We start from the raw sequence: 27,644 nt of genomic DNA, 5'->3' as shown, positions 1-27,644 counted from the left end.
ATCCACTCAACTTTATAAATATCTCCTAGTATTAACTGAAAACAAAATTGTGTCTACCTTACCTTTTGAAATTAGTATCTAGAAAAAAAACGTCAATACAAGTCAGTACCTGTCCAAGGTTTCCCAAAATTTCAAGAAGACGGGTCTGTCCAGATGTCTTTTGTGGTAACTTAGTTCCAACAGTGTAACATCCCATTTTTGCACATTGGGGTCCAGTCGAACTTCATCATACTTAAGATGGAAGGCTTTAACTACAGAAAATTGAAAATAAGCATTTACCATTTATAGCTATATTAGTAACATTTTACTTTAAAAAAAGCAAATTTAAGTGCTTAGATCAGAGATATATATTATCTGGGCAAATAAAGACTGCCACACGAAAAAGCCACACAGTAGATTTAACAGATATGCCCATGCAAGAATTAATTTCTGCCTACAGTAACGCACAAAAGTGAGTACACCCCTCATATTTTTGTAAAAATTTTATTATATCTTTTCATGTGACAACACTGATGAAATGACACTTTGCTACAATGTAAAGTAGTGAGTGTACAGCTTGTAAGACAGTGTAAATTTGCTGACCCCTCAAGATAACAACACACAACCATTAATGTCTAAACTGCTGGCAACAAAAGTGAGTACAGCCCTAAGAGAAAATGTCCAAATTGGGCCCAATTAGTCATTTTCCCTCCCCGGTGTCATGTGACTCGTTAGTGTTACAAGGTCTCAGGTGTGAATGGGGAGCAGGTGTGTTAAATTTGGTGTTATCGCTCTCACTCTCTCATACTGGTCACTGGAAGCTCAATATGGTACCTCATGGCAAAGAACTCTGAGGATCTGAAGAAAAAAAAAAAATGTTGCTATACATAAAGATAGCCTAGGCTATAGGAAGATTGCCAAGACCCTGAAACTGAGCTGCAGCACAGTGCAAAGACCATACAGCAGTTTAACAGGCCAGGTTCCACTCAGAACAGGCCTCGCCAGAGGTTGTCTTTGGGAAATAGGTATATGAGTGCTGCCAGCATTGCTGCAGAAGTTGAAGGGGTGGGGGGTCAGCCTGTCAGTGCTCAGACCATACGCTGCACACTGCATCAAATTGGTCTGCAGGTCTGTCATCCCAGAAGGAAGACTCTTCTAAAGATGATGCACAAGAAAGCCTCCAAACAGTTTGCTGAAGACAAGCAGACTAAGGACATGGATTATTGGAACCATGTCATGTGGTCTGATGAGATCAAGATAAACTTATTTGGTTCAGATGGTGTCAAGCGTGTGTGGCGGCAACCAGGTGAGGAGTACAAAGACAAGTGTGTCTTGCCTACAGTCAAGCATTGTGGTGGGAGTGTCATGGTCTGGGGCAGCATTAGTGCTGCCGGCACTGGGGGGCTACAGTTCATTGAGGGAACCATGAATGCCAACATGTACTGTGACCTACTGAAGCAGAGCATGATCCCCTCCCTTCGGAGGGGATCAGGGCAGTATGCCAACATAATAACAACCGTAAACACACTTCCAAGATGACCACTGCCTTGCTAAAGAAGCTGAGGGTAAAGGTGAAGGTCTGGTCAAGCATGTCCCCAGACCTAAACCCTGTGGAGCATCCACAAACGGAAGGTGGAGGAGCGCAAGGTCTCTAACTTCCACTGGCTTTGTGATGTCGTCACGGAGGAGTGGAAGAGGACTCCAGTGGCAACCTGTGAAGCTCTGGTGAACTCCATGCCCAAGAGGGTTAAGGCAGTGCTGGAAAATAATGGTGGCCACACAAAATATTGACACATTGGGCTCAATTTGGACATTTTTCATTTAGGGGTGTACTCACTTGTTGCCAGTGGTTTAGACATTAATGGCTGTGCGTTAAGTTATTTTGAGGGGACAGCAAATTTACATTGTCATACAAGTTGTACACTCACTACTTTACATTGTAGCAAAGTGTCATTTCTTCAGTGTTGTCACATGAAAAGATATAATAAAATTACAAAAATGTGAGGGATGTACTCACTTTTGTGAGCTACTATATATATTTCAGTGTTGAAAAATAAATCTTCAGAAGTTGTTCTCCACAGAGAATTAAACAAGTAACGGCTTACTTTTTGCAAAGATGTCAACTGGAGATCCATCAGGCAATAACCATGGCCACCCTTTGAACTGCCAAGCAGGGCCCTGAACAAACACAGCAACCACACGGTCCCTTTAAATTAAAAAAAAAAAAAAAAAAAAAAAAAAACTTTATATTACTGGCAAGACTAATAATATGAACTTTATGCAATCAGGGCAGCTAAGATAGAACACGAAAGACACATAGTTGGAGGAGAGCAAAAAAACACCAAGAAATTAAGTATGTAAACTGTTAAAAAGGGAGGACAGACCATATTGGCCCCATAAAGAATGAGGAAGGACATCTGGTTACAAAAGGATGGGGAGATGGCGACGGTATTGAATTTATTCTTCTCCTCAGTCTTCACGAGGGAATCAGGGGGCTTCAGTAACCAAAACTGCAGTGTTTATCCTCATGACACATCACAAGGAAGCACCTCCATGGTTAACAGAGGACAGAATTAAAATTAGACTTGGGAAACTTAACATTAATAAATCACCGGGACCAGAAGGCTTGCACTCGAGGGTACTTAGGGAACTCAGTCAAGCAATTGCCAGACCATTGTTCCTAATTTTTACTGACCGTCTACTGACTGGAATGGTACCAGGTAATTGGAGAAAATCTAATGTAGCACCAATATTTAAAAAGGGCCCAAAATACATCCCTGGGAATTACAGACCAGTTAGCCTAACATCAATAGTATGCAAGCCCTTGGAGGGGTAAGGGACTATATACAAGATTTTAGTAATGAGAATGGTATCATTAGCAGTAATCAGCATGGATTCATGAAGAATCGTTCTTGCCAAACCAGTCTATTAACCTTCTATAAGGAGGCGAGTTGCCATCTAAATAAAGGAAGGTCCGAACACGTGGTGCATCTGGATTTTGCAAAAGAATTTGACACAGTTCCTTATAAACATTTACTGTACAAAATAAGGTCTGTTGGCATGGACCATAGGGTGAGTACATGGATTGAAAACTGGCTACAAGGGTGCGTTCAGAGGGTGGTGATAAATGGGGAAAATTGGAGGGGACAATAGGGAGGGGAAAAGAGAATTGCTGCTCACCCCTTAAAAATTAGAACAAAAAAGGAAGGTTTCCCCACATTGGGGTTTTTAGGCAGCACAAAAACAAATGTAGTCAATGTTGTATGAAAAAATATAACACTTTTATTGAATAATAATATATATCATCAGAGTTAAAAACAATGAGCTCCAGTGGGAATTATTTAAAAGAATAATTAGTTGAACATACAAAAGCAGACATTAGTTCATAGCAATACTTTATATCATGAACATTAAACCTGACGCGTTTCAACCCCTATAATTCGGGTCTTCTTCAGAGGATCAGTCTGCTGGGGAGAACATGAAAATGGAGTTGATATACATATACATGTTCCATTCATATAAGTATAATATGAGCTACATTGATTGTACAATACATCGGTACAGTATAGTTACCAAGTAAAAGTATGTCCAACGAAAAACATAAGTTCCCACATGGAGATCCCTTTAAAAATTATATTGCTTTGTCCTCTTCTCCAGAGGGGGATTCCAGCCTCCTCTACCGCCGCCACAGCCCAGACCAGGGTAGTGAGAAACAACGTGGCTTACGAGAGGTCACACTTTTGAGCACCGCCCGCCAGAGCAGACAACCAGCCGGAAAACACCAAATTACCTGTGATAAAGATTTGCAAGGAAAAAATAATAACTAAAAAACCTATATGTGGGTAATTAGGTTTGATCTTTGGGCTAACAGGGCCTCTAAGAAGACAAGGGCATTATAGGTATGATATATATGGCCCAAACCAATAGGGGAGTTCTGAACCATATTTTTCTGGTGTATGTTTGAAAAGGATTACCATATAAGAAAAAACAAATATGGTAAAAGCGATAGATATTGTATCTGTGCTGGAAAAGAAATAGTAGTGGCAAGGTAAGGGGAGTAAGAAAAAGTGAGATAAAGTATACAATCTAGGTGTGGTAGGATGTGAACAAGAGCATGTAAGATGCAAGCTAATGCCAGTGAATGGAAGAGGGGAGGAAAGGATGGGGGAAGGGTGGGGGAAAAGGGGAGGAGGGAAAGGGGGAGAGGGGAGAGAAGGGGAAGGAAAGGAAGATCATAGGGGGAATGGTGATATAACAGGGTAATAGGTTATTGTTACCTCAAACAGATGCTAAAAGGCACATGTGGATGCATCGAGTTGTCCCATATACCCAAACTGTTGCTTGTTGGCCAACCCGGGATTGGTCATAAGCTGTATAAGACTCAGGTGATAGTATCCAAAACCTGAGTCAACCAGTCTGGAAGTAAGCAAAATATATAATTGTAAGGAGTATGACCACATATATTATCAGTGGTCGAAAGATATCAATCATAGGGGTCGGTAACCCCGATTGTTTGGGGCAACACGGTACTATATAACACATGGCTAAAAAGGTGTACTTACTATGTGGTGTCCGAAAATGACAGCAAAAGTAGTGACAGGCAGCAGGGTGTGTTGGCAGTTCACCAGACAGAAGGAGATTAAAAACATACATCAAGTATAGGCTTTTATACCCATAGTTAGAGGGGCGTGTGTACCTTGCCTCTTATCTATCCAGGTGTGCGCAATCCGGTGATGATCCCATGACGGGCGGCAAGGCGGCCAACATGGCAGCCAAGTGTGGTCTCCCCGGCGTTCCGGAAGAGCGACGCTCCGAGTTCTCGTCATCCTCGCCGAAATCTCGCGATGTCTATGACGTCACGTCGCTCGCGCGGGGCCCCGCGCATGCGCAGTGACGAAAGGCATCCGAGGATGTTCCGGAATGCCGCCGGCAAGGAGAAAAAATTCCCGACGCGACGCCCGGTGGCCAGCCGAGCGTACAAGGGGAAAATATGGGGGGGGAGGAGCCGCCTAAACGCGGGTGGGCCCGTCCCACCCCCCTCACCTTGCCGGGAAGGCACGTCACAAATCACTCCTGCCCCGGAGATGACAGCAGGGAGAGTGCCAGAGCTCCCCCAGTGGTGGAAAAAAGCAACTTCAAAGGGGGAAAAAACAGATACAGATTATAAGGATTACATTTTTCACAGTTCAAAGTTGACAACATTGTTGCATATCTTATGTATACAAAGTCACATAGAGAGCTTCAGTAAAGAATAGGAGCAACTCAATCACATGTATAGATATCTTTACACCGTCAATTAGGGATAAATAAAATAAGAACAGCAAAAACAAATCAATGGAATGTAGTAACAAATGTAATTGGATCAGCATCAGGGAAGAGGGGAGAAGTTGGAAAGAACAGAAGGGGAACGGGACATGGTCGCTGATACCAAGTATTTTCTATTATTTTGGACTGTATTGTATTGTAGTCGAACGAAGGGGGACATGATTACTGTGTTTTGCCAGAGACAAAGCCTTTTAAGAATGGAGCAAACGAAATGGCCTCGTTCAATCCTGGGAAAAGGGTGGAATTTAGTTTAAATATCCACCTCTGCTCGTGCTGCAATAGAATTTTATTCCAATCGCCGCCTCGCACCGGTATATGAATTCGGTCGAGAGCGACGAAGGATACTGTGGGCATTCTGTAGTTGTGAATTTCCATCACATGTCTCCCGAGCGGCACATAGGGGTTACCAATTTGCATATGGTAAATGTGTTTAGATATGCGCTGGTGAAACTCTTGTTTAGTCTTTCCGACGTAGTGTGCTCCACATTCGCAAGACATAAGGTACACTACGCCACGTGTTTGACAGTTGGTGAAATGTGACGGTTTAAAGGTTGTCCCATTTGGGAGGATAAAGGTCTTTTCACGTCTTATATATGGGCAGCAAGAGCAGTGTCCACAAGGGAAGGATCCCAGGATGGAACAATGCCTACGTCTTTTTTGTGCCGTTTTGAACTCACTCTGAACTAATTTATCACTTTCAGACGAGCAACCTCACTAAAGGATAGAGGGGGTATCTGCAATAAACCTACTAACTTTTGGGTCATCTCGAAGTATGGGCCAATGCTTACGGATCATGTTTCTGATCTCATTGTGTTGTTTGGAGAAGCGCAGGATCACCCTGGTGTGATCCATACCGGGGTCGCCCCTGGTCCTTTCCCCAAACAGTAGTGTATGTCTGGATTGTGCAGCTGCGCGATTGTACGCTTTGCGTAGGGTTGAACGGCTGTAACCCCGTGCTAGTAGTCTGATTTGTAACTTCTGTGCTTCTTGTTTGAAGAGGACCTCATCGGAACAATTCCTGCGTAAACGCAGGTACTGTCCATATGGAATAGACCTCTTCAAACCTATAGGATAAAAGCTATCCGCATGGAGGATGGTGTTTCCTGCGGTGCTTTTCCGAAATAAGGTGCTGGAGATGAGATCCTCAGACGTACGTCTTAGCTGCACATCCAGGAAGTTTATTTGATCATGATCATAAATCATAGTGAACTTGAGATTGCGTTCATTATGATTGATGTGGTCAAAAAACTTCAATAATGATTCCTCAGGTCCCTCCCAAACTAGGAGGACATCATCGATGTATCGTCGCCACATACGTATACAGCTCACATATGTGGCGAGTCCTTCATCCTCTCCAAGTGCCCTCTCCCACTCCCCCAGGTAACCTATATATAGTTATTATTTTTTCCTTGCAAATCTTTATCACAGGTAATTTGGTGCTTTCCGGCTGGTTGTCTGCTCTGGCGGGCGGTGCTCAAAAGCGTGACCTCTCGTAAGCCACGTTGTTTCTCACTACCCTGGTCTGGGCTGTGGCGGCGGTAGAGGAGGCTGGAATCCCCCTCTGCAGAAGAGGACAAAGCAATATAATTTTTAAAGGGATCTCCATGTGGGAACTTATGTTTTTCGTTGGACATACTTTTACTTGGTAACTATACTGTACCGATGTATTGTACAATCAATGTAGCTCATATTATACTTATATGAATGGAACATGTATATGTATATCAACTCCATTTTCATGTTCTCCCCAGCAGACTGATCCTCTGAAGAAGACCCGAATTATAGGGGTTGAAACGCGTCAGGTTTAATGTTCATGATATAAAGTATTGCTATGAACTAATGTCTGCTTTTGTATGTTCAGCTAATTATTCTTTTAAATAATTCCCACTGGAGCTCATTGTTTTTAACTCTGATGATATATATTATTATTCAATAAAAGTGTTATATTTTTTCATACAACATTGACTACATTTGTTTTTGTGCTGCCTAAAAACCCCAATGTGGGGAAACCTTCCTTTTTTGTTCTAATTTTTAAGGGGTGAGCAGCAATTCTCTTTTCCCCTCCCTATTGTCCCCTCCATTTTTCCGAAATATATTTGGGTGGTTAAACACCCCTTCCCCAATGACACATGAGAGTGGAAACATGAGCTTCAGGATATAGGATTGATCGTCTATATGTTGTGATAATCTTTGCAAAAGTAATTGGTTTTGTTGTCAACATGAGTCATTTCCAAGGTACAGAATGGGTAAATCTAATGTCAGGCTATGAAACAGATTTTGAACAGGAGGACCGAGCAAAAACCCAGATCTCATCCCTCTTTCACAAACTTAATAGAACACTTGAGAAAAAAATCAGCATTATTTTGGCATATTAAAACTTTAAATAGATACAAAGAAGATAAAATTAATCCTCTAGGTCTACGGATCCAAATATTTCCTAATTTGGACCAGATCAGTGCTGAATGCAAAAATGAATGGGAGGCTAATCTAAATGCCTGTTCCCAGGAAATGATGGCCATCCTCACTAGGGAATATAACAAACAAATGATATCATTGGATAAGGAAATTGACAGCATAGATACCTCTCTGAGACCCTTTATGCAGCACACCCTGTATTCGGATCTACAGGCAAATCTTCGGAATGGCCTGTCGACCTATAACAGGAATGTGCTGCAGAAAAAGGAGTCGAAGTTCTGGAGGGATCATGCCGCCTTCTCTGAAGGACGAGCATACAGATGGAATAATAAGTCCCAAATAAATTCTCAAAAAAACAAACAATATGTGGCACAACAACATCCTAAACAGAATAGCAACATTTTGAAGCCCAAAAAAGACCTTGACTCCAATCAGAATTCAAAAACACCCAAAGAACGCGGTAAATTTAAGAGAAACCGCAACAAGGGCTCCCCAGAACAAGAAAGTAAAAAACGGACCATGGAGGCTAATTTGGAGCCCAACCTGGGGGTCCATATGGGTGAAGTGAAACATGTCGGACCTAAATCTGACATAACGAACACAGCTATAAATGAAATAGATTCCTCATTAAACATCCCAGCAACTAAAACACACTCAAATCCACCGTTAGGATATCAAAAACTTGGATCACAGACCCCTTTAAACCAAGCGCAGGGATTCTCTCCATCCCAAACAAACAGGGGAGTAGGGAACCTGGACGCATATGTCACGCGGATTCCAATGAATCCTTCAGCGTGATCAATTTGTCTTCTTACTTGTTATCTGCAGCAGAAATCGACGTGCTGTCACGCGGTTTGACCTTTTGTCCACAAGAAAACTTCGATTTATTCGAAGTGGTCACTGACCTACAGTTATTTGCACGTCGGCTACTTCTGAAGAGCCTGCATGCAAAAACTGATACTAACTTGGACATGACGGAGTGGGCCACCTTCAGTATGAAGGAATTCAAAGCCTTACGTGACCTAACGCTCTTGTTCCAAGAAAATAACACTCTAGACCTCATAGACCAAATTGATCTAGAAACTTTACTTGAAAGTGCCAATGAACCTACTCAGAACCCTGCCATGAATCTTAAAAAATCCTCTGGAAAATTTCCACCCCTTAGTTTGAATTCAAACATAGAGATTTTTGTAAAACAAACAATTAGAGACATATCTAAACTCTCACACAAGAAAGTATGTTCCCAAAACCTAACTGCTGAGGAATCAGCAGCCATCGATTCCCTGTGTAACAATGTAGAAATCACAATAAAACCTTCTGACAAAGGAGGCAACGTAGTCCTGATGGACAATCCGGACTACGTACGGATGTGCCAAGACATCTTGGACAATGATGAATGGTACAAGACCATTCCGAGTAAATTCATACAGAGGTCCTATACCAAATTTTATGATCTAATACAGTCCGCTTTGGACAAGGAAGTTATTACTAGAGACCAGTATGAATTCATTCGAACTAAACACCCACGTATGGCCACTTTTTATAGCTTGCCCAAAATCCATAAGAACCAAACAAAACCTCCCGGACGACCAATTGTCTCCGGGAATGGAGGAATCTCAGAAAACTTGAGCAAAATGATTGACTCATTTTTACAACCTTTTGTCACGAGTATGCCCTCTTTCCTCAAGGATACAATGCATCTACTTCAATTGATTCAGGAAGTATCCCTTCCACCCAATTCATTTTTTGTGGCCATCGATGTTGAAGCCCTGTACAGCTCGATCCCCCACAACAAGGGGATCGAGGCGGTACGGGCACTCCTCCAGAGAACCAACAGATATGATGGAGCTCTGAGTGAGTTCATCATCGATGGCCTTGATTATATCTTGAATCATAACTTTTTCCTTTTTGACAACTCCCACTACCTCCAGGTACAGGGCGTGGCTATGGGCACGTGCTGTGCCCCAGCCTACGCCAACCTGTACCTGGGGGAGTGGGAGAGGGCACTTGGAGAGGATGAGGGACTCGCCACATATGTGAGCTGTATACGTATGTGGCGACGATGCATCGATGATGTCCTCCTAGCTTGGGAGGGACCTGAGGAATCATTATTGAAGTTTTTTGACCACATCAATCATAAGGAACGCAATCTCAAGTTCACTATGATTTATGATCGTGATCAAATAAACTTCCTGGATGTGCAGCTAAGACGTACGTCTGAGGATCTCATCTCCAGCACCTTATTTCGGAAAAGCACCGCAGGAAACACCATCCTCCATGCGGATAGCTTTCATCCTATAGGTTTGAAGAGGTCTATTCCATATGGACAGTACCTGCGTTTACGCAGGAATTGTTCCGATGAGGTCCTCTTCAAACAAGAAGCACAGAAGTTACAAATCAGACTACTAGCACGGGGTTACAGCCGTTCAACCCTACGCAAAGCGTACAATCGCGCAGCTGCACAATCCAGACATACACTACTGTTTGGGGAAAGGACCAGGGGCGACCCCGGTATGGATCACACCAGGGTGATCCTGCGCTTCTCCAAACAACACAATGAGATCAGAAACATCATCCGTAAGCATTGGCCCATACTTCGAGATGACCCAAAAGTTAGTAGGTTTATTGCAGATACCCCCTCTATCACTTTCAGACGAGCAACCTCACTAAAGGATAAATTAGTTCAGAGTGAGTTCAAAACGGCACAAAAAAGACGTAGGCATTGTTCCATCCTGGGATCCTTCCCTTGTGGACACTGCTCTTGCTGCCCATATATAAGACGTGAAAAGACCTTTATCCTCCCAAATGGGACAACCTTTAAACCGTCACATTTCACCAACTGTCAAACACGTGGCGTAGTGTACCTTATGTCTTGCGAATGTGGAGCACACTACGTCGGAAAGACTAAACAAGAGTTTCACCAGCGCATATCTAAACACATTTACCATATGCAAATTGGTAACCCCTATGTGCCGCTCGGGAGACATGTGATGGAAATTCACAACTACAGAATGCCCACAGTATCCTTCGTCGCTCTCGACCGAATTCATATACCGGTGCGAGGCGGCGATTGGAATAAAATTCTATTGCAGCACGAGCAGAGGTGGATATTTAAACTAAATTCCACCCTTTTCCCAGGATTGAATGAGGCCATTTCGTTTGCTCCATTCTTAAAAGGCTTTGTCTCTGGCAAAACACAGTAATCATGTCCCCCTTCGTTCGACTACAATACAATACAGTCCAAAATAATAGAAAATACTTGGTATCAGCGACCATGTCCCGTTCCCCTTCTGTTCTTTCCAACTTCTCCCCTCTTCCCTGATGCTGATCCAAATACATTTGTTACTACATTCCATTGATTTGTTTTTGCTGTTCTTATTTTATTTATCCCTAATTGACGGTGTAAAGATATCTATACATGTGATTGAGTTGCTCCTATTCTTTACTGAAGCTCTCTATGTGACTTTGTATACATAAGATATGCAACAATGTTGTCAACTTTGAACTGTGAAAAATGTAATCCTTATAATCTGTATCTGTTTTTTCCCCCTTTGAAGTTGCTTTTTTCCACCACTGGGGGAGCTCTGGCACTCTCCCTGCTGTCATCTCCGGGGCAGGAGTGATTTGTGACGTGCCTTCCCGGCAAGGTGAGGGGGGTGGGACGGGCCCACCCGCGTTTAGGCGGCTCCCCCCCCCATGTTTTCCCCTTGTACGCTCGGCTGGCCACCGGGCGTCGCGTCGGGAATTTTTTCTCCTTGCCGGCGGCATTCCGGAACATCCTCGGATGCCTTTCGTCACTGCGCATGCGTGGGGCCCCGCGCGAGCGACGTGACGTCATAGACATTGCGAGATTTCGGCGAGGATGACGAGAACTCGGAGCGTCGCTCTTCCGGAACGCCGGGGAGACCACACTTGGCTGCCATGTTGGCCGCCTTGCCGCCCGTCATGGGATCATCACCGGATTGCGCACACCTAGATAGATAAGAGGCAAGGTACACACGCCCCTCTAACTATGGGTATAAAAGCCTATACTTGATGTATGTTTTCAATCTCCTTCTGTCTGGTGAACTGCCAACACACCCTGCTGCCTGTCACTACTTTTGCTGTCATTTTCGGACACCACATAGTAAGTACACCTTTTTAGCCATGTGTTATATAGTACCGTGTTGCCCCAAACAATCGGGGTTACCGACCCCTATGATTGATATCTTTCGACCACTGATAATATATGTGGTCATACTCCTTACAATTATATATTTTGCTTACTTCCAGACTGGTTGACTCAGGTTTTGGATACTATCACCTGAGTCTTATACAGCTTATGACCAATCCCGGGTTGGCCAACAAGCAACAGTTTGGGTATATGGGACAACTCGATGCATCCACATGTGCCTTTTAGCATCTGTTTGAGGTAACAATAACCTATTACCCTGTTATATCACCATTCCCCCTATGGTCTTCCTTTCCTTCCCCTTCTCTCCCCTCTCCCCCTTTCCCCCCACCCTTCCCCCATCCTTTCCTCCCCTCTTCCATTCACTGGCATTAGCTTGCATCTTACATGCTCTTGTTCACATCCTACCACACCTAGATTGTATACTTTATCTCACTTTTTCTTACTCCCCTTACCTTGCCACTACTATTTCTTTTCCAGCACAGATACAATATCTATCGCTTTTACCATATTTGTTTTTTCTTATATGGTAATCCTTTTCAAACATACACCAGAAAAATATGGTTCAGAACTCCCCTATTGGTTTGGGCCATATATATATCATACCTATAATGCCCTTGTCTTCTTAGAGGCCCTGTTAGCCCAAAGATCAAACCTAATTACCCACATATAGGTTTTTTAGTTATTATTTTTTCCTTGCAAATCTTTATCACAGGTAATTTGGTGCTTTCCGGCTGGTTGTCTGCTCTGGCGGGCGGTGCTCAAAAGTGTAACCTCTCGTAAGCCACGTTGTTTCTCACTACCCTGGTCTGGGCTGTGGCGGCGGTAGAGGAGGCTGGAATCCCCCTCTGGAGAAGAGGACAAAGCAATATAATTTTTAAAGGGATCTCCATGTGGGAACTTATGTTTTTCGTTGGACATACTTTTACTTGGTAACTATACTGTACCGATGTATTGTACAATCAATGTAGCTCATATTATACTTATATGAATGGAACATGTATATGTATATCAACTCCATTTTCATGTTCTCCCCAGCAGACTGATCCTCTGAAGAAGACCCGAATTATAGGGGTTGAAATGCGTCAGGTTTAATGTTCATGATATAAAGTATTGCTATGAACTAATGTCTGCTTTTGTATGTTCAGCTAATTAGTCTTTTAAATAATTCCCACTGGAGCTCATTGTTTTTAACTCTGATGATATATATTATTATTCAATAAAAGTGTTATATTTTTTCATACAACATTGACTACATTTGTTTTTGTGCTGCCTAAAAACCCCAATGTGGGGAAACCTTCCTTTTTTGTGATAAATGGGGAGTACTCGGAATGGTCAGAGGTGGGTAGTGGGGTCCCCCAGGGTTCTGTGCTGGGACCAGTCCTATTTATTTTGTTCATAAACGACCTGGGGGATGGGATAAACCGTTCAATTTCTGTATTTGCGGACGATACTAAGCTAAACAGGGCAATAACTTCTCCGCAGGATGTGGAAACCTTGCAAAAAGATCTGAACAAATTAATGGGGTGGGCAACTACATGGCAAATGAGGTTTAACTCTGGAGGAGGAGAACCTCTAGGGGAATCTAGAATGGAAAAGGACCTGGGGGTCCTAGTAGATAAAAGGCTCAGCAATGGCATGCAATGCCAAGCTGCTGCTAACAAAGCAAACAGAATATTGGCATGCATTTAAAAGGGAATCAACTCCAGAGATAAAACGATAATTACCCCTCTCTACAAGACTCTGGTCAGGCCACACCTAGTGCATGCTGTCCAGTTCTGGGCACCAGTCCTCAGAAAGGATGTACTGGAAAAGAAGCGAGTACAAAGAAGGGCAACCAAGCTAATAAGGGATCTGGAGGATATTAGTTATGAGGAAAGGTTGCGAGCACTGAACTTAGTCTCTCTGGAGAAGAGAGGCTTGAGAGGGGATATGATTTCAATTTATAAATAACGTACAGGTGACCCCACAATAGGGATAAAACTTTTTTGCGGAAGGGAGTTTAACAAGACACGTGGCCACTCATTAAAATAGGAAAAGTGGTTTAACCTTAAACTATGTAGTGGGTTCCTTACTGTAAGAGCAGCAAGGATGTGGAATTCCATTCCACAGGTGGTGGTCTCAGTGGGGAGCATCGACAGTTTCAAAAAACTATTAGACAAGCACCTGAACAACCGCAACATACAGGGATATACAATGTAATACTGACATATAATCACGCACATAGGATGGACTTGTGTCTTTTTTCAACCTCACCTACTATGCAACTATGTACTATGTAACTAGGTCATGAAGGAAAGTTCCAGAAAAAGCAAGAAATACCAGCAACTTGCTCACTTATTTTCCTTAATATTTCTATGGATATTCTAAATGTTCTCAAGTTAAAATGGTATTGCTGCCATACTCACCTCTCCTCTTGCACAGCCACATTCCTCCTCTGGATTCAATCCACTTCCGGTGAGTCAAATGTCACAGACCCTCCCCTGTGGGTGTGCTCTTATGCCGCGTACACACGAGCGGACTTTACGGCAGACTTTGCCCGGCGGACGGGATTTGGTCGGACAATTCGATCGTGCGTGGGCTCCAGCGGACTTTGTTTTCTCAAAAGTTGGACGGACTTAGATTTGAAACACGTTTTAAATTAATCTGTCGAAATCGAATCCGGTCGAAAAGTCCGCTCGTCTGTATGCTAGTTCGACGGACAAAAAGCCACGCTAGGGCAGCTATTGGCTACTGGCTATGAACTTCCTTGTTTTAGTCCGGTCGTACGTCATCACGTACGAATTTGACGGACTTTGGTGGATTGTGTGTAGGCAAGTCCGTTCAGTCGTAAAGTCCGTCGTAAAGTCCGTCGAGCAAAGTCTGCCGTAAAGTCCGCTCGTGTGTACGCTGCATTAGACTCACAATACTACTGCACAGAATTGTACCTATCTGTCATCTGCTGAATGTTTTGAGCAGCAGTAAGGACCGCCTACCACCAGACAAGAGTAAGAAGGAGCTGTGACATCATGTGACAGAGCAGACATTGGATTTAAGGTATGAAGTGAATAAAAAAAGAACAGGTCACAAAGGGCAGGAAAAGGAGAAGTCAGCCTTTAAACGTCAGGCAACAATACAATAAAGCATCATAAGCAGCACAGCAGAACAAAGAGAAATCTTTAAAGCAGGACTGTCACGAACCTGGGCAATTCAAACTGAGTAAATTGTAAAAAAAACATAAGTATGTTACTTAATAATCAAATGTCAAAAGATCAATAGATGAAAGGCAGATGGGGTTATCTACAAATCTCACCTCGCCAACCACACCCCACAACCCAACCTACCAAAAGACCAATAAGAATTTTCATACAATTTTGTGAAACTTCTGGTCCGTTTAACATGTAGTTTTCATTGACCGCAATTTATAAATGTGTGCTTTTTCACTGTATACTCAGTTTGTAATGACCAGCTTAATAACGGATTTACCTTAAATACAAGTTCAAATATATACAACTGTAACAAAAAAGATGCGTGGAGCGAATGCCTCCAGAAAGCATCAGGCTGATTTAATGTTTTGTAAGGCAAAATAACACAATGACAAATTAACATACCAGTCTTGAGGCAAAAGCTTCAGGGGCTGATCTATGACTCTATAAGGAACAGTAACGCTTATACTTGTACCACCAGGCTGCATTTGATCCTTTCGTCGTTGGATCAGGACCTCATTTTCCCTCTGACAACCTTGCTTCTTTTTTTCTTCTGAGGAAACAAACCTTTAGAAAACAAATATAATAAATTAAAAATACACAATATCAAGAGTTTAAATGAAGAAAAGAAAGTATAAAAAAGGATTAATCTTTTCATTTATAATGAGGTTTGATGAAATCAACAGGGATAGCAGGAGTATACTGCTGACTAACAGAGGCCAGCAAAGTATAACCCTTCCTACTACTAGCATGCATCAGTATTGAAGCAAAGCAGTACAGAGCAGGATTCATAGACAAAGGAGGGTTTTATTTTTTACATGGCATTCATTTTTTTTTTTTAGCACTTCAATTGCGGTCATAAGAAATGTAAACCTCACTTGTGACAGTAATGATTCATTCAGCGCTATTAGATGGCAGCACTCACACCCATACAAGTGCGGGACCTTGTGCCTGATCATAACTATTTGACCCACATACTGATTTATTTTGTGAAACCTCAAGCAGGGAACATACTCCCACAGTATAGCTATGTTGTTAAGGTGGTAGTCTATCATGAGTTCATCTGTTAAAAACTGTCAGCAGTTATGTCATTTTTTTTTTTAGATGTGGGATTCTGGCAGGCTTAGGTCGTCATTGTGACATCAGGGGGTGGATCATAACCCTTTTTTGTCTTTTGATTGGTGGGTGGTTCTTTAAATAACATTCTGTATTACACTGCACTTGTCACATGCCCGATGAAGGGATCCTGTGTGGCTCAGAAACATCTCTATTTTAATGATATGCTCACTGAATAAAGCTTTGGACCCATTTTGGAGATCCTGGTCTGCTCGTGACATATTTCTCGCTTTGAACATTCTCGGTTTCAACCCACGGTCGCTAAAGCACTCATCCATACCTATAGCCAGTTTAAGGAACGCGTGTGTTGGGAACATTGCACATTATCTGCAGGCCCAGGACTCTCACAAAATCTGGAATAATAGGAACATGAAGTATTACACAGAAGCTAGAAAGTCTCCCCGCTGAAGGGAGGTGGTGGCAGATCGGGTGGACTACATACAGAATGCCTAGACACAAAAAAAAAAAAAAAAAGCAGTAAAAGATTTGAGATTTAAAGTGAAAGTCCATGCAAAATATAAAATCCCTGCGTCTATAGACACCAGGGATCTTAACACTAACCTGCAGAAGACACGGAGGACAACGGCTGTGAAATGATAGGGAAGTGACGTCACCAATAGAGTTACTATGGTGCTTCCGTTGTCCTCTGTCTCCTCTGCACCCGTCTCTACAGTGGCTGACAGCTCAGCGTGGGATCTGGTCAGAGCGGCATTCCAAAAGGTATGTATACTCATTTTTTTCTTTACAGGGATAGAGAGGTTAAAGTTAGGTCCATGGTGCCTATAGATGCAGGGATTTTAGATTTTGCATGGACTTCCACTTTAAGATAGGGTGGATAACCACTTTGAGATGGTGAACTGGTTAGAGTAGCATCCCTAAACCTTTTCTGTCAAAGCACAGCAACCGGCGCAATAGCACTCCGATTCAGAAATTGAAGCGCCACACCACTAAGAGATCCAGATACAACTTTTTTCCAGTAAAAGTCAGTGATAGAGTTACCCTTTAAACTTCTTTGTTCTTTAGTTCTTGATAGAGTTACTCTAAGATTCTCTGTTTTGCTTTGTTTCCCATCCTCTCATTCTGCTTGAAGCTTATGTCTTTGATAAATATAACTAAATGATAACCTAGGCAGGGTGTTCTATAAGCCAAACTATGCAGCTAATTTCTGATAAGGCACATACTTTGGCTGAAAACACAATTTCCCACAGGAAAGCTAGAACAATGGCTAGTGTTTAAGATTATTTATTCCTCACTTGAATATCCCAATATGTATACGCCTTTTGTAAACATGTATGAAGTGGTTGTAAAGGCTTAAGGTTTTTTTTTTTAACCTTCATGCATTCCAAGCAACAGGCACACTGCTAATCCTTGTTTAATTCAGGGGTAATAGCAGTAGACTGATCCCAGGAAGCAAGCTCATAGGTCAAGGATTGGAGAAACTCAGAATCGGAGTCTCTGCAGCTGAAAGCTCAGAAGACACCAAGACTGCTGGAAAGTCTGTGGCAGGAGGCAAGTTTGAGGCTTCTGTGATCCAAGTCAGCAAAGAACTGAGTGATTTGGGCCCTAAAGTCGCAGAGGATGCATTCAAACCCGATTACCTAGGGAAAACCCCAGGCTGCAGATACTAGCACCATCAGCAGATTCACAGCAAGCCCCAGGGCAATTGACAGAATGTTAGTTTGCGGCACCCAGAACAGCAAGACTGTCCCTTCCCATATCTAGAATCAGATACACTATATTGTCAAAAGTTTTGGAGTTCTTGCCTTTACACACACATGAACTTTAATGGCATCCCAGTCTTAGTCAGTAAGGTTCAGTATTGAGTGGGCCCAACCTTTGTAGCTATATCAGCTTCAACTCTCCTGGGAAGGCTGTCCACCAGGTTTAGGAGTGTGTCTGGGAATATTTAACCATTCTTCCGGAAGCACGTTTGTGAGGTCAGGCACCAATGTTAGATGAAAAAGCCTGGCTCGCAGTCTCCGCTCTAAAGCATCCAAAGGTGTTCTAATCCAGTTGAGGTCAGGGCCCTGTGCAGGCAAGTCAAGCTCCACCACCCCAAACTCTCTCGTCCATGTCTTTATGGATCTTGCTTTGTGCACTGGTCCAAATAATTTCGTGGAGGAGGGATTATGGTGTGGGGTTGGGCTTGGCCCCTTAGTTCCAGTGAAGGGAACGCTTAAGAAATCAGCATACCAAGACATTGGACCATTTCACGCTCCCAACTTTGTGGGAACAGTTTGGGGATGGCCTCTTTCAACATGACTGTGCACCAGTGAACAAAGCAAGGATTCCTTGCAATCCTTGGAAGCCACCATGAGGCCCAGTACCCCCATGCAAAAGTTAGTTGAGGGATGCTTGGTTGTTCTGAGAGTCAGAGTTTGACCTCTAAGAAGCCACCTTTTCCTGGGGAAGGAAAATCTTGGCCTGGGTTTTGTCTAGAATTAATCCCAGGTACTCTAGGTAATGAGAAGGCTGGAGGGAAGATTTTTTGAAGTTGATCGCCCATCCAAAAGTCTGAAGGATATAAATTGACCTTTGACTATAGGAAGACAAGGTCGTGGCTGAGAAGTTCTTAAGCAGCAGGATGTCAAGGTATCAAATAAAATGGATGACCTGGGAACCTAAAAGAGCCCGCAGCGGAGATAGAACTTTTGTAAATGGTGCACAAGATCGTCTTTAGGGGGGAGCAACAACAACGTTTTAGAAAAAGTTTATGCGTAGAAAAGATGGAAATGTGAATATAGGCACTTTGGATAGCCACCAATGCCATAAATCCCCTTCATCTGAGAGAAGAAGACAGATCTTGCAGACTCCATGCAAACTTTGAGGTCACTCAAATATCAGTGTATATGGATTCTGTCAGAACAGTATAGCGCTCCTGCGCCATCACACCTGTTGGTCTCATTCCAGCATCCTGTTTTTGGATGGGACGCATTCTCCCTGTCTGACTGATGTAGCTAGTCTCTGGGTCGAGACCAAACCTGATTTAAGCCAAGACTGCTTGTGATAGTGTGTGTAACACATGCTTCAAGCTCTCTGTTTGTCTGCCGTTTATATACCCATTTTATGACCTTGGATTGGAACTCAGGTTATTCTCTGAACTCTGCCTGCCTTTTGACTAGGGATTGGACCCCATTCTGAACCTTGTCTGCCGTGTACCTGGACTGTCATTGAGCCACTCTGCCTGTCTGCCAACCGCATGTACCAGTTTGCTGTGCTCAGTTTACACCTGCCCCAGTGTGGTGGCCAGGCACTATAGCATTGTGTATAAGACCTGGGGACAACCAAGTACTGGTAGATCTGCTTGCCTCATGGGAAAAGGGTTCTGCTATAGGTGAACAACACAGAAGCCAGCTATAGTGTCCGACTACCTGCATTAGGGGTAAGCTTGACAGGTTTTTAGTCCATAATGGAGCAAATGCCTCAATTTGGCTTGGATTCTGAATAGATTTGAGTAAACCCTTTGAACTCTTGTTCTACAGGGAGAGGGACTAAGACTACCACTCCTTGTGCCCAAAATTGATTCAGAGAAAGCCAGAAGTCTGCCTGTCTTGAAAGTGAAGCTAGAAGCTTGGAGGTTGGGAATTGAGGAGGCAGTTATAGAAATTCTATTTTGAGCCCCTGAAAAAGACAGATTGGATCCAGAGGTCCAAGAAGTCTCTGAGCCAGACTGGCCCGAAAGACAACAGATGTTCTCCCACTCAGAGTGGGTGTGAAGAGGGCTTTAAGGAAATACATTTGGGGCCCAAGGCTTGCAGATAAAAGGATGGACTCACATTTGACTCAGAGGAAACCTGGGAGTAGCAGTAGTCCTGGTAGTAGGCTTAGGCTGTTTTTTTGTGGGGTAGAAGTACTTCCCGCCCCCCCCCGTAACTTTTTTGATAAAAGTATCAAGGGATTTGCCAAGAAAGGCATGGGTAAAGGCACCTTTTACAGGCAGGCTCAGAAGACCAAGCCATTAACCGTAAAACTCTGCAACTCCATAAAACAGAACAGTCATCCTAGAGACCTGGTGAATTAAATTCTCTAAGGCTTCAAAACAAAATAGGAGCTGCAACTGTTCCAGAAGAACAGAGTGCTCAAAAGCAGGTTCATAGTCTCTTCATTTGTCCAGCCAAGTTAGCTACAGTCTGAAAAATTAACATGGACACAATGGGGTTCATTTACTGAAACAGAATAGTGCAAAATCTGATGCAGCTTTACACGATAGCCAATCAGCTTCTAACATCTGGTTTCTATGCAGAGCTGCACCAGATTTTGCACTCTCCAGTTTCAGTAAATCAACCCCAGTGGCTGGTTGTAAGGCAGGACCAGAGAGCGCAAAGGATGCCTTCAATAAGGTTTCAAATTGTCTGTTGACTGAATCTTTAAAAGGAGGAGACATTTTTAACAGGAACAATGGGATGCTTGTTGAGAATGGAGATATAGCAGGATCTACTACTGGAAAAGCACACCATTTCATAAATGCCTTTACCATAGGATATAACTCAGAAAAGTGTTCTGGAGGAATAAATGCCTAGACGGGATTTAGCCAACCCTCATGCAAAGCACAAATAACTGTGTGCAGAGGAAAGGCCTTTTAGATTTTGCCAGCTCTTTAGTGTCCATAGGCGCTTGTTTAGGCTGACAAGATTCCAGTGCCGTTAGAGAAAAATTAATCAATAGGTGAGCTTACTGTAGAAAGCATACAGGGTGAAGTTTTAGCTTGTGTCTCAGAATGCAGAAGGTAAACCTTTCCCTCCATAATCCTATTTTTGTGTTCTCACTATCCTCAATATCTTCTGAAAAAGGTTAGAAGGATCAGGGTGATATTCCTAAATAGATCAGGTGGTGGATATGCAGAAGGTGCTTTTTGGTCCCTGGAGACCAAGGGCTCAAGAAGAACAGAGAATTTGCCAAAGAAAATAAACGTAGCTGCAGTAAAATCTGCCTTAAGTTGGCCATACCTAGATTGAAATTCATCTGATCCATCAATGGCCATTCCTGTTCAAGAAGAGTCGACCTTGTGATCAACTCTTCTTGAACTGGACTGTTGGAAAATTTGTTTGATCAGCACATGCAGCCAACCGCCAGCAGCGCTGAGTTGATCAGTGTATTCTGGCAGCAGAGGAGTCCCTCTGTCAGAATGCAATAGCTCAGCAAGGATTCCCCCATCCACCTTGAATATGTAGATAAAGGAACTGCCGACTGGCAAAAAAAAAAAAAGATCCAACTATGGTCAGCCTGAGTCAGCTAGGCCGTTTGTTGTGCACCTGAAAAAGAATCTAGAAATAGAGGAAGCTTTTCCTTGGTAAATAAATATGTAATGATACATGCTGCCACAAGGTGCAAACAAAATAACAGAAGCGGCTGCAAGCACTAAATATGTTCCCACGCCAAAATATCTAAAAATTAATGTGTGTTTGCGCTTCTTCAATCAATATATTAACATACTTCAACATAAATTCCATTGGATACCACCATAAAAAAAAAAAGAAAAGAAAAAAATGCACTTCCCTAAAAAAAATTACCTAAATAAATCTTCATTTAAGATTATATACACACACCTATCTATCGATCTCTCTCCCAATAATAATAGAATACAGTTCCACCAGTGAATAAGAGAAAGTCCCAAAGAGTCCAAAGAAAGTGATAAAATATCATTATGTCTTCTGTTCAATCTCTCTTTCCACCACAGATGGACAGTGCTCCACGACCAGTTGCTATACACGCTCACCATTTAAGTGGACCCAAAACAAACAGGTCAACAATTCATAGATAAGGGGGTCCTCAGTATGGTCTCATCACAAGGGTCGATCTTCAACATGAATCCACCTATTTGCTAAGGTTCCTCTTAAAAAGCGGCACTCTATATAGCTCACAATAAAAATAGAGGATCGCCGCCAATAGTGTAGAATGTTAGTGCCAATAAATGCTACCAATCAATCCACTCACATTTAGCATAAGGAGATATAGCATTTAAAATGCCTAATGCAGGCATAAACATAACATCCGGTTATGCCAAATGTAGTTGTGCGACAAGCAATAGTCCAAATATTCTACTAAGTAGGTTTGTTTCGTCCGGAGGTCATTCATTTGTCTCAAAGCCCACTTAGTTGCTCCTATTGCATCCTGATGTCTAATTATTGTGTACAGCGAGTTTAAGTCTGCTGTGGCTAGTATAGCTGGTCCTTTTTCTATTTGGACTTTTTCCAAAAGTTGTATTAGATGTTTGGTATTCCTTCAAAATGACCTAGTGTTCTGTGTCTTGGTGCCGTTTTTAGCCTGAAAGCTATTAGGCCCCTTTTCTCGGCTCCTCTGCCCCTTGTCTTCGCTATTGCCAAGTGAGGGGGATTCCTTGTGGGGAACTCACGAAACCGATGCAAAACAAGAGTGTACTTTTGTGTGTCAGGGAAGGGACCCGCTATAACCTAGGTGATGACCATTGTACGTGTGTTTCTGGAGGGGCAGGTAGCGCAATGCAAAATTGCTTCCTGCATTCTTGGAAGAAATGGCAGGTGGAAGTGTGTTAGCCAGAAAGCATTGGCAACAAAGTCATCACCCAATCAGGAATGCTGTGTGTGAAAAACTGTAAACGTTACCTTCTACCAATGTAGTAGACATTTACAGTGAAACAAGCATAAGGTAATTTTAGTCTCATCTGACCACCTTACACACACACCTTGAAGATTCTGAGGCCACATGGGAAAAGGCGTTCTGGTCAGATGAGACCAAAATTGAAATATTTGGCCTCAACAACAAAACGATATGTCTGGTGGAAATCCAATACAGCTCACCATCCAAATAACACCATTCCTACAGGCAAGCATGGAGGTGGTAATAATCTGTTATGGGGGAGTTTCTCTGCAGCAGGGACTGGACCACTTGTCAGGATGGAAGCAAAAATGGATGAGGAGAAATGGATAAGGCAAAATACCTTCAAATTCTTGAGGAAAATATGTTGCCCTCTGCCAGAAAGTTGTCAATGGGAGGAAGGCTTACCTTCCAACATGACAATGACCCAAAGCACACAGCAAAAATGACCACACAGTGGTTCAAGGAGAAAAGGGTGTATGTCCTTGCATGGTGTAGTCAGAGCCCAGACTTAAACCACATTGAAAATATGTAGAATGACTTGAAGATTGCAGTTCCAACAGTCACCATCAAATCTAACTGAACTTGAGCAGTTCTGCAAAGAGTGAGCAAATATTGCAAAGCCTAGATAGATGTGCAGAGATAGTAGAGACATATCCCAACAGACCAATTCTATTTTTGAAATTTTTTTACATGTTGGTGTTCTATGTTTCGCTTGGATGTTAAAAGTTGCACTAGTAAATACAGCTGGATAAAAACAAAAAGTGTGTCCATCTTCATTTGAGGCGGCAAAGCAACAAAATGTGAATATTTTAAAAGGGGGCTATACTTTTCTATACCCACTGTACATTTTAGCACTGCCATATAAACTTCTCTGAAACACTGGACATACCAGTGTACCAAGATGTGTGTGCAGCCACAAGTTGCAAAAAAAAAAAAAAAAAAGTGATAGCAACAGGGGTTTAGGAAAAAACCTTAGTTAGACTTACCGGTGACGGTATTTCTACGAGCCTTTCAGGACAGCACCTTGGAGAGAGCGCAGCTCCACCTCAGTAAACACTGCATGACAACGCCCCTTTAAAAAGCAGCTGCTTCCACCATGACGTCAGTTGTTACCGAGAAATCCTCTGACATGCTGGAAAATATAATCAGACAATTACCAGGTCCTATAATTATACTTTACATATGATAACCAAGGGAGGGAAGTAGGCTGCTGTCCTGAAAGGCTCGTAGAAATACCGTCACCGGTAAGTCTAACTAAGGTTTTCTCCCTTCGCCTTTCAGGACAGCACCTTGGAGAGGATAACCGAGAAACTTACTTTAGGGTGGGACTACTGCCTGCAAAACCTTCCTACCAAATGATTGGTCCGAGGCTGATAGTAGATCCAAGCGGTAGTGCCTTATGAAGGTCGAAAAACTGGACCATGTGGCAGCCTTGCAGATTTGCTCAGGAGATGCCCCGGTCCTTTCTGCCCATGATGCCGCCACTGCTCGAGTAGAATGAGGTAATACCCCTTCCGGAGGTTCCAGACCCAAAGATTTGTATGCCTCTTTAATGGCTTGCTTTAACCATCTTCCGAGGGTGCTCTTGGAAGCTTTACCTCCTTTGTGAGTACCTTCCATTAAAACAAAGAGTGAAGATGACTTTCTGATTTCCTTTGTTCTTTCCAGATATTTAAGCAGACACCTCCTGACATCAAGAGTATGGAAAGCTTCTTCTCCTGCTCCCGAAGGTAAAGGGCAAAAAGTAGGGAGAATGATTTCCTGTGTACGGTGAAAAACTGAAGCCACCTTTGGTAGAAAGGTTGGATCTGTCCTTAAGACTACCCTATCCTGTAGACATCTCATAAAGGGCTCTTTAATTGAAAGGGCTTGTAACTCTCTAATTCTACGTGCGGAAGTTACTGCTACCAGTAAAATAGTCTAACGTCAAAAAACTTAATGATGCCTCTTCTATGGGTTCAAACGGTGCCTTAGTCAGTCCCTGAAGAACTAAAGATAAATCCTATTTGGGAAAACTAACAACAGGTCTAGGCTTTACTTTTGCCATTGCCCTAAAAAATCTGATTATTAAAAGGTTCCCCTGACAGGGTTCTTTCCAAAAAAACTGATAAAGCAGCTACCTGCGTCTTGCGCGTACTTGCTGCTAACCCCTTCTCCAATACCTCTTGAAGAAATTTCAAAACTGAAAATGTGGTACGAAAATTAAAGTTTTTACTGTAACACCAAGAATTATAGATCTTCCAGACTTTAAAGTAAATGTTTCTCGTCACTTTTTTTCTACTTGCAAGAAGGGTAGAAATAAGCTTCTCTGATAAACCCTTCTGTCTTTGATTTGAAGCTGTTAGTTTGAGATAAGCTGGATCTGGATGGAGAATTTGGCCCTGACTCAACAGATCTGCCCTGATTGGTAATCCCCAAGCAGGTTTCACTGAGAGGTTCATCAAGGTTGAAAACCAGGGTCTTTTCGGCCAATAAGGAGCTATTAATATTAGTTCCGTGGACTCCAATCTGAATTTGGCCAACACCTTTGGTATCAGTTGAAACGGGGAAAAGCGTAGGACAGATGGAAGTCCCACTTGTGAGCTAACGCATCTACTCCGAGAGCTTGATCCTGTCTCTGAAGAGAGAAGAAGACTGGTATTTTTGTATTTTCCTGTTTTGCAAAGAGGTCAACCTGGGGATAACCCCAACTCCTGGAAATTGTTTCGAATAATTCCTGATTGAGAGACCACTCTGCTTCCCTTACTTCTTTCCTGCTGAGGAGATCTGCTAAGGTGTTTTCCGTCCCCTTCAGATGGACTGCTGATAGAGAGGCCACACTGTTCTCTGCCCATCTTAGAATCTGATGAGCTAGCCCCATTAGGATTCTGCTTTTTGTGCCCCCTTGCTTTGTTAAATATAATACTGCCGTCATATTGTCTGACAATATTTGGACATGTTGATTCACTAGAAATTCCCGTAAGGAGAGGAGGCTTAGGTGAACAGCCTTTAACTCTCTCCAATTTGAAGATCTTCTCGCCTCTGGTTTGGACCAAACTCCCTGAATTGTTTTTTTCTTCCAGATGAGCTCCCCATGCACTGGCATCTGTAGTCAGCCTTCTGGTTACCAGAAAGGCCCAAGGAAGCCCTTTCGAAATGTTGCCTTGGTTTCTCCACCACTAGAGCGATCTTTTTGCTCTTGCCCCCATGTTGAATTTATTCTCCAGAGGTTCCTGGTATGACCAATTCATCAGAATATCTGGTTGCAGAGAACGGGCATGCAATCTGGCCCACTGTACCGAAGGAATTGCCGCTGTCAACAGTCCCAGAGCGGACATGGCTTGTCTTAAAGAGATCTCTGTGTTGGATTGAAGTGTTTTCAGGGTCAACTGCATCTTCTCTATCTTCTCCTGGGGTAGAAAAATTCTCTGTTCTATCGAGTCTATTTCGTACCCCAGAAAGCTTACCCTTTGAGATGGTATTAAGTTTGACTTCTGAAGATTGAGAAGCCATCCCAAACTTTAGATGTGTTTGAACTGTCAGTAGGTTGACCTCTACTTGACCCTTTGAGTCGGCAAACAGTAGCAGGTCGTCCAAATAGGGTACTATTGAAATCCCCTTCAGCCTCAGGGGCTCCAAAGATTCCGGCATCACCTTTGTGAATACCCTGGGAGAGGAGGAAAGTCCTAAAGGCAGAGCCCGAAACTGCAGGTGCCAAATCTCCCCCCCCCCCCAGATTGACTGCGAGACGCAGGAATCTTTGTGATGGGGGCGCTATTGGTATATGGAGATAGGCATCTCTCAAATCGATGGAAGCCATATGACATTTGGGGGTTAGCAAGTTCCTCACTGAGAAAATCGTATCCATCCTGATTTTTTTGTATTTTATGGATCGATTTAGAACCTTCAAATTGAGAATCAGGCGGAACTTTCCTGATGGCTTTTTGACCAGAAAAATGTGGGAGTAAAACCCCTTCCCCTCTTGATCTTTTGGAACCTGGGAAATGACCTTCTGTTGCATCAGTTCCTGTAACAGAGACTTCATGGCCAGAGCCTTTTCCCAATCCTTTGGCAGGTTTGTGATGTAAAACCGATTTGGAGGGCATTGTGATAATTCCAATTGATAACCCTTTTTGATTAACCCCAGAACAAAAGGACTCTGTTGTTTTTTTTCCCAAATTGGTAAGAAGTCATGTAGTCTCCCCCCTACTAGATGGTCATTGTTTTTTAGGGGTTTGTTCTGGGGTTCTAAAGAGTACCCCAACCTCTACCTCTTCCTCTCTGAGAAGACCAGGGTCTCTTCTGTGTCTAGTCCTTTTCCTTATCGGCTTGTTGAAAAGGACAAACATTTTTCCTCTGCTGTACCATTTTCTTCTTCTGTGGGAAAGCTTTCTTCTTATCTGCTGTCCTGTCAAGGGCAGTCTCCAGTTCTGGCCCGAACATCAGGTCTCCTGAAAAGGGAATTCCGCACAGTTTTACTTTAGAAGCTGAATCCCCTGACCAGGTCTTCAGCCAGAGTGCTCTTCTTGCTGAGTTAACAAGCGCAGAGGACCTGGCTGACATCCTGATAGATTCTGCAGAGGCATCTGCCATATATTTTACCGCCTTAAGCAGGGTAGGGAAGGACTCCCAACAAGTCTTTTCTGGAGGTACCTGCAACTACATGATTTTTAAGTTGATCTAACCAACACTCCAAATTCCTAGCCACAACTGTAACCGCCATTGCTGGCTTAAGATTAGCTAGAGATGAGTCCCAGGCTTTCTTCAGTAGCCCATCTGCCCTCTTATCCATAGCATCTTTGAGAATACCCATGTCCTCAAAAGCTAAATCAGTTTTCCTAGATACTTGAGAAAAAGCAGCATCTATCTTTGTTTTTTTATTCCACAACAGTTCCTTA

At 42.9% G+C, this 27,644-nt stretch overlaps 1 protein-coding gene across 2 annotated transcripts in view; it reads right to left on the bottom strand.

Annotated features, from left to right (window-relative positions):
• Positions 1 to 27,644, bottom strand: part of CDC73 (cell division cycle 73) — a 247,593-nt gene that overhangs the window by 26,299 nt on the left and 193,650 nt on the right. The window contains exons 14-16 of one of the 2 annotated variants that reach the window (XM_073592885.1): positions 15,481 to 15,642; positions 2,085 to 2,185; positions 110 to 251 (exon numbers count right to left, since the gene is read on the bottom strand). In XM_073592885.1, coding sequence (XP_073448986.1) covers positions 110 to 251; positions 2,085 to 2,185; positions 15,481 to 15,642 — 405 coding nt within the window. Of the gene's footprint in view, positions 1 to 102; positions 252 to 2,084; positions 2,186 to 15,480; positions 15,643 to 27,644 lie in introns of those variants that run through there. The other variant, XM_073592886.1, reaches the window with a different exon arrangement.

This window comes from Aquarana catesbeiana, linkage group LG07 (assembly GCF_042186555.1).
Source record: "Aquarana catesbeiana isolate 2022-GZ linkage group LG07, ASM4218655v1, whole genome shotgun sequence".
Taxonomy (NCBI): domain Eukaryota; kingdom Metazoa; phylum Chordata; class Amphibia; order Anura; family Ranidae; genus Aquarana; species Aquarana catesbeiana.
This window is presented reverse-complemented; position numbering and strand designations above follow the sequence as displayed.